Source organism: Gavialis gangeticus, unplaced genomic scaffold (assembly GCF_001723915.1).
Source record: "Gavialis gangeticus isolate Ggan-Ray unplaced genomic scaffold, GavGan_comp1, whole genome shotgun sequence".
In the NCBI taxonomy this organism is placed as follows: Eukaryota; Metazoa; Chordata; order Crocodylia; family Gavialidae; genus Gavialis; species Gavialis gangeticus.
This window is the reverse complement of record NW_017728996.1, coordinates 39473903-39480509: the sequence shown is the minus strand read 5'-3', so window position 1 is coordinate 39480509 and position 6607 is coordinate 39473903. Positions and strand designations below refer to the sequence as shown.

At 45.3% G+C, this 6607-nt stretch overlaps 1 protein-coding gene across 1 annotated transcript in view; it reads right to left on the bottom strand.

The window, feature by feature from the left end:
- Positions 1-6601, bottom strand: part of KLF13 (Kruppel like factor 13) — a 51680-nt gene extending 45079 nt beyond the window's left edge. Inside the window, exon 1 of the mRNA XM_019504353.1 lies at positions 6031-6601. Coding sequence (XP_019359898.1) covers positions 6031-6577 — 547 coding nt within the window. The 5' untranslated portion in view covers positions 6578-6601. The remainder of the gene's footprint in view (positions 1-6030) is intronic.
- Between the last annotated feature and the right edge of the window lie 6 nt (positions 6602-6607).

Here is a 6607-nt window from a genome sequence, read left to right as displayed (position 1 = left end):
TTTTTTTTTTTTTTTTTTGAGAAGATCGACCAATGTATTCATTAAAACTTGCACAGATGTACATAGCACTAAAGAAATATTACAAGCCAGACAAGTCTGTTTTTTTTAGAATGGAGGGTGAATGAAACAGCCTACTTCATAAGGACACCATTAATGAATGCAAATGAAGGTATGCAAATAAGTGAAAAGAAATGAAAGTCAAGTAACCTTTTTTGCCTGCGCAAATGCAGCTGCTACATATGTATGCATTTGGCTATACAGATAGTAGGTACCAAATAACATGGCCTTTTCCATCCAGATATGATCTGTGAATTAGAGCCTCTAGCTAGTCAGAGGGAGCCTAAGTTGGTTTTAAGTCACTTTTATGCTTTGCTGATCCTGAAGCTGGGTGGAAACTGAGCTCCAAGACTGCTTGAACTTTCATGTAGCTGTGTAAGGTCAGAAGGAAAGAGATAGAAACCCAACCACTCTATGGGCTGGGGATCATCGTGGCTCAGGAGAACTCTGGTCACATTCATTTTCTTACTGAAATGTCATTTTTCTGGTGGCCAGGAGTGGAGGTAGCGGATACACTGCTACAGAGGCAACCCAAAGATTGCTACGCAGAGGGATAGTCATCAAAAGGCCAACCAAAACAAGTTTAGGGCTGTTTTGTACCATCAGAGCAGTGTGGGCAGCTCCAGAGCTGACCCAATACTTGGGCTCCTAAGGAGAAGGTAACAGGGAACACTATGCATTTCACCTGCAGTGTGGCTTTTTAAATCTTTGTGTTGGTGATTTTACAATTCCATTGGGGAACTTTGTAATAAAACAAAGTGGCTGACCATGCAATCTGTGACCCAGCATTATCACAGCAATACTACAGATCAGCTCTAGGTAGCTCTATATCCCTACCTTATAACAATATGCTCAGGTAAATGTGTAAATATTTGATGACTGAGGCTGTTCTCCTTTTACACTGCATATGGGAGCAGGATGGATTTCACACTAACTTCCCACCTGTTGGAGTGGTGGTAAGATGCTGATTTGACTGAAGGATAATAGCAACACATCTTGAAAGGGAGCAATGCTGCCAGGGAACAGCAAGAGGTCAGATAGCTGTGAGAGAGCCAGATTAGCTCCCTTCATGCAAGAGAGGCAAACTGGTTTCTTATGGAACCCTAGAGCTTGTCTACACTGCCTAGATGCCATGCCCGGGAGCACTGCTGTGAAGCACGCCAGGCCTGTTTGTCCCAGTTTTGCACATGTGCCAGACAGAACATCTGAGAGGGTCACTCCCAGCTTTCTGGGATTTGGTGCATGCTGAGTAGCTTTATGGTAGCAGTGTAGAAAAGGCCCTAGACTCCAGTGGGTTTCAAGGCTCAACGCCACTTCTTAAAGCACTGCATTTAAGACCTTCCTCTGTTAGCCTAGGGACAGAAGGTATACATAAAGCAGTTTAAGTGATCAGAAACTTGTTTAAACCTGTAACAGAACAGAAGCTCAGCACACATAAACCAGTTTCAAAATGGCTAAAACTGGTTTAAGATAAACTTGGTTGAATGTAATTTCAGACTGAACTGATTTGGGTCTAGTTGGCTTATGAAACTTCTGTCCTAGAACCCTTCCTGGTTCAAGTTAAATCAGAGTCCCCCAGCATGCTTTCCAGCTCTGAACTGGGCTGCGCTCTGCTGTTCTGTGCTGCTGTGCTGCATTGCCCCTGTCTTTTCCTCCCGAGCCAGAACAGTGAGGGCTGGCTGACAAGGGGGTGGGGTGGGGGGAGAGGTGGGAAGGGCAAAGCCAACTGGGATGCAGCCCAGTCTACAGCGGGGGGAGGAGAAACCCTGTCTGGGGGGTGGGACCAGGGAGGGGGTGTTAAACACTCCTTCCCCCACTCAAACTTACTGCTGGCTGCAACTGTGGACTACAAATCCCAGAGGCACCTGGAAGCAGGAAGAGGAACCGATGAGCAACCCTGCAGAGTCCCGCTGCTGTAATTGTGGACTGCAAATCCCAGAGACCTCAGAGGTAGGAGGAAGAGGAAGTGAACACACAGCTAGAGAACTGTGCTCTAGCACTCCCCCCACCCTGGTTTCTGGCCGGGCATGTGGCTGCGTTTCTTGAATCAAAGGTAAATGTCTGTTTACTTCTGTTTCAGTTTAATCTGTACAGCTTAGACTAACCTGAGTAGTTCCTTGTGGTTCAGTGGTACAATCCTTATCTGCCACACATGAGACCCAGGGTCAATTCCTAGATGCCTATACCGAATGTTTTTCCCAGCTACAAAATACTACAAACACCACAAAATACAATTCCCAGACGCTTATACAGCCATAGAGGTACCAAACATCTGGACCCAGTCTGGCCTTTGGATTCTGTCTCAGTCACCTAAAGTGGGAATGGAAAGTCTAGACAGCCTCCACTCCTCCAAAAACAACTCCTGCCCAGGCATATGCATCAGAGGTCTAGGGGACTTCTCATGCATACACCATGATCCACAAGGATCAACGGTTGCCAGACAGACTAACTTGCAAAGACTGAATCAATTCAGCCTTGGGCTTTTTGACTGACTGTACCTAGCCTTAAAGAAGAATGACCAAGAAACTCAGCCAGGTAAACTCCCTTTGTCTGCATAAAACCTCTGTATTGGAATTTTCTGGGGTTTAGGGAAGTAACATCTTTAAAAAGCCAAACAGGAGTGTTTGGTAAGTTTTCGTGTTGAAGGGATCACAGTGACTGAGGTCAGACACTTTTACACATCTGTGTGAATCATCACACAGCTTTTGAAGTCTGTGGGATTCCATGTGGCATGGCATTTGGACTTCAAAATATAGACTCCTACACTAAATATAACCTCCTAGTCCACATTAAGACATCAAGACTCAATGGCCTGTGATTATATAAAACTCCATGGCATCCAGCTAGAAGTGGGTGGAAAGATTAAACATAAAACAAAGTGCGCGGGGGCAGGGAGTCAGCAGAATGGCAAATATTTAAGCAAACAATATTTTCAGCCTAACCCTAGAGTCTCATGGTCACATGGCATCCACAGGCATGAGATAGGTTAACGGACATTGTGGTAGAAGTGCCAGAAGGCATAAAAAGGTTTTGCTACTGTCAGGTGCCTGGCAGCACTAACAACGGTATAGCTGGACTGAGTAAAGCACTAGTGGGAATGTTGTTTCTGAACTTCTCCATGGCAAACAAGACCTGAGGGTGAAAGTTCTTGTTCCCCTACTTGGAATACAAGTGGTAATTGGTACCAGTTGTGGTGAGTTCTTGTTCTGGACATTTGTCCACTAGAAACTGCCCAGAGACCACCAAAGAGGATTTCCTGCGGGGCAACAAATGGCCATTAAATAATACCAGCTTTCAATCATTACTGATCTGGGCTGAATTTGAACCACTAGCATTTGAAAGGTTCTGCATCTCCTTGCCCATAACATATAACCTCAGCAATCTAGTCGCCCTTCCCCCATGTGTTTTGGATGTAGAGAGAATCCTTTAATGTATGAGTACAGTAGCAGACTGTGACAAACATGTTTCTCAAGCAAGTTACAAGCTGTACTGTACACGTACACGTCGTCACAATCGCTGACATCCCACTTGTAGCCTGAAGTGCTATTCTTAACTTTCAGCTTGCACATGAATACAAGCTATTCCAGTTTTATCAAACATGTAAGAGACTCTAGTCTTTAGAAAAACTTTGTGATCAAATTTTTTGTGGGGGTTACTGAGAAAATGGTTGAGAGCACCTTCCATGTGAGGTTCTCCCAAAGTAATTCCAACACCCTGATAAGATAAATAAGCATTGCCTTACCTCTTTGACAAATAGGTAAACTGTGGTATGGTAAACCAGAAAATATAGGAGGTCTGAGCTCCCTGTTATAACTCGCCTACTATGAAAATAAATGTTCACCTTCCTTGGCAATGGCTGTCAGTTTTACATGCTGAGCTTCTGGCCTATCCCAGCTATTTTGGGCCTGTTGCAATATGTATTTCTCTTTTTGTAAACGTGGATTTTCAATGTCTTAATTGAAAATTCTGTATTTAAGAAGTGAGAGGTATTTAATCCTGTCCAAAACTGACTCCAAATGGAGAAGGAAACAGTCAGGTCTGTCCTGTGGCCAGCGAAGGGAACTTGGCAAGTCTGTTTTCTCATGGCTCTTCTGTCTGTGTGGGAAGCTTTAAACAAAGAAGCTCTAGTCCCTCGGGGTCCTGCCACTCCCAGTTCCAAACTACTCTTCCCTTCTTTTGCTCTAACTTGCACACACGCATGTTCTCTGTCTTGCAGTGACACTTGCTATGGTAATAGCAAATTAAACCCTACAGTGCTGAAAAAAGTAAAGGAAGAGGAAAGTAAAAAAAAAAATATATGCAGGGAATCTGGAGCAAAGCCAGCGTCCCTGAATGACTCCAGCTCTCCAGCCCGCCCCTGAATGACGTCCTCCACCCCCTCCCTGCCCTCCCTCTCCCCAGAGGGCAGGCACAGCCAAGCCCTGCTCTCTTCATCAGAGAGACAGGAGTTCCTCTTCTCTCTTTCTTGGTTTCTAAGCTGCCTTGTGACCTCAGGGACCTTGCAGTGTTATTGTGTTTAAAAGGAAAGCAAAGGCCAAGCATAAGGAAATGAAGAGTGAGGGTTAATAGAGATTCTTCTCTTAAATCAAGCAGCGAAACCTTTTTTGCACCCATCAAGGGAGCAAAATCTGCTGCAAGGCACAATGCAAAACAAGGCAGGCGGCTGGGGTGCCAGGCGTATGCCATCCCTTTCGCACCAAGAATAGTCCCCCTCTTACCTGCAGCCAGTTTACCACCCAGCATCACCCTCCTCCCCCAATAAGCAAAACACACCCAAAAGCCAGAAGGGCTTTCATCTCACCTGACAGCCCAGCAGGGAACGCTAGGTTATATTAAATGGGAACTCTGGGTGTGGCCAAGGCTGTCTGCCTTAAAACTAGAGCTATTCAGGGCTGTACTTTGCAGAAAGCATTTAGCTTTTTCTCTTTTCCTTACGTGACTTATTTGTGAATGGGCTTGGATTTTTCCAAAACTGTTTGTTTGAACTGACTTAGGGAATGGCTTAAGTGGGCACGCACAGGTCTGGGCTCTGTCTTGCAGTGAGCACTTTGAGGAGGAATTGGTTACCTTAAGGTTGTAGGGCCTCTGACCTTGTGACTGAAACTGTTTTCAGCAGGAGCAGGGCTGGTAGGTCACTGGGTCAGTCCATTTCAAGATGGCCATGTTAGCACTTCAGGCACAGGTATATGTGCAAATGCTTGTGCATGAGTGCTCGCCAGGCTTTTGCTCTTGTGAACATCTCATTGGATAAAATAACCGTGGTTATGTGAAGGCTAACAGAAAATGAAGCCTCACAGACACTAATCAAAATGAGCCCGTGGTTTGTGTTTACAAACGTATGTTTGTAAATTAGATTTGGCCCAGCTGCAATGGCCCCTTGGAGTCCGTTCTGTGTGCCCTCTCCCTCTACTCTTATGATAAATGTTCCCTCTGACTTGCTTTCAGCTTTCCCCATTCCCTTTCTGGGTCACTCCAAATTCAAGTGTCTCCCACATAGAAAGAAAGAGAACAAACTCACTCAAGTGCCTCTAAATGGTTTAATTTAAAAGTGATATATGTGGATATTAGAGTTGGCGTAGGCAGTAGTGGCCTGTTGATTTCAAGGTAGTGCCAAAAGCAGAGTGTTGGGAGCAATGGGCAAGAAAGATGCAGGAGTAAGCAGCAGTGGAGAGGGAGTTAGTCACTGGGCAAGAAGTGCCTGGCAGGTAATGAGTACAGATCTTGAGGGGTCACTACTAAAGATACAGGCAGCATCCCATCCTGGAGGACTTTACAGCATTGAAAGGAATAATAATGTTACCTTTACAAATATGATTATGATCATTATTCCCCAATGTCTTGTTCTGAAAGACTAAATCAAATTGCTGGACAAATACAGGGGTTGGTTTTTGGGGGGGGTGGGGGGGAGGGAGAAGGGTCTTTTATTTATTACAAAGCTGTAATGAATAAACCTTTGGCTGGCTAGGAACTAACCTGTGTGTGTCCTTAGATGAGCTTTGAGATGGGAAGATTTGCCATAAACTTTTTCGCAACCCACGTAGTAGCATTTGTGCTTTTTCTGGGGTGACTCGGGGTCAGCCCGGTTTCTCCCCCGTCTGTTCCTTTGTTTGGGGCTTGGCTCACTTACTGCAGCCAGGCTAGTAGGTGTGGCTGCTTTTCCTCCTCCGCGCTTGCCGGCTGCGAAGACGCTTTCCTCCCCAAACTCCTCAGGAGAAACAGCAAGGCTTATTTTTTCTCTCTTATCAACACTCTCCGTTTTTTCCATCCGAAGGGCAGGAGAGTTTGGGACGTGCTGGTTTAGATCGGCTAAAATCCTGGCCACCACAAAAAGCGATGATCCATTGTCTTTCCCGGTCTCTTTTGCTTCCCGCTTTTCTTCTCCATTTGAGGGAAGTGGAAGAGGTACTGCTGCATCAGGTCGAGGGTCTGGTTCCCCTCTGGGACTATGGATGATAGCACGACTGGACATAGAAACAAGGCACTCGGCTGCAAAGTGATCCCCATATGCTGCTGTTGCCATTTTTCATGTGTGTAAAAAAAAAAAAAAAAA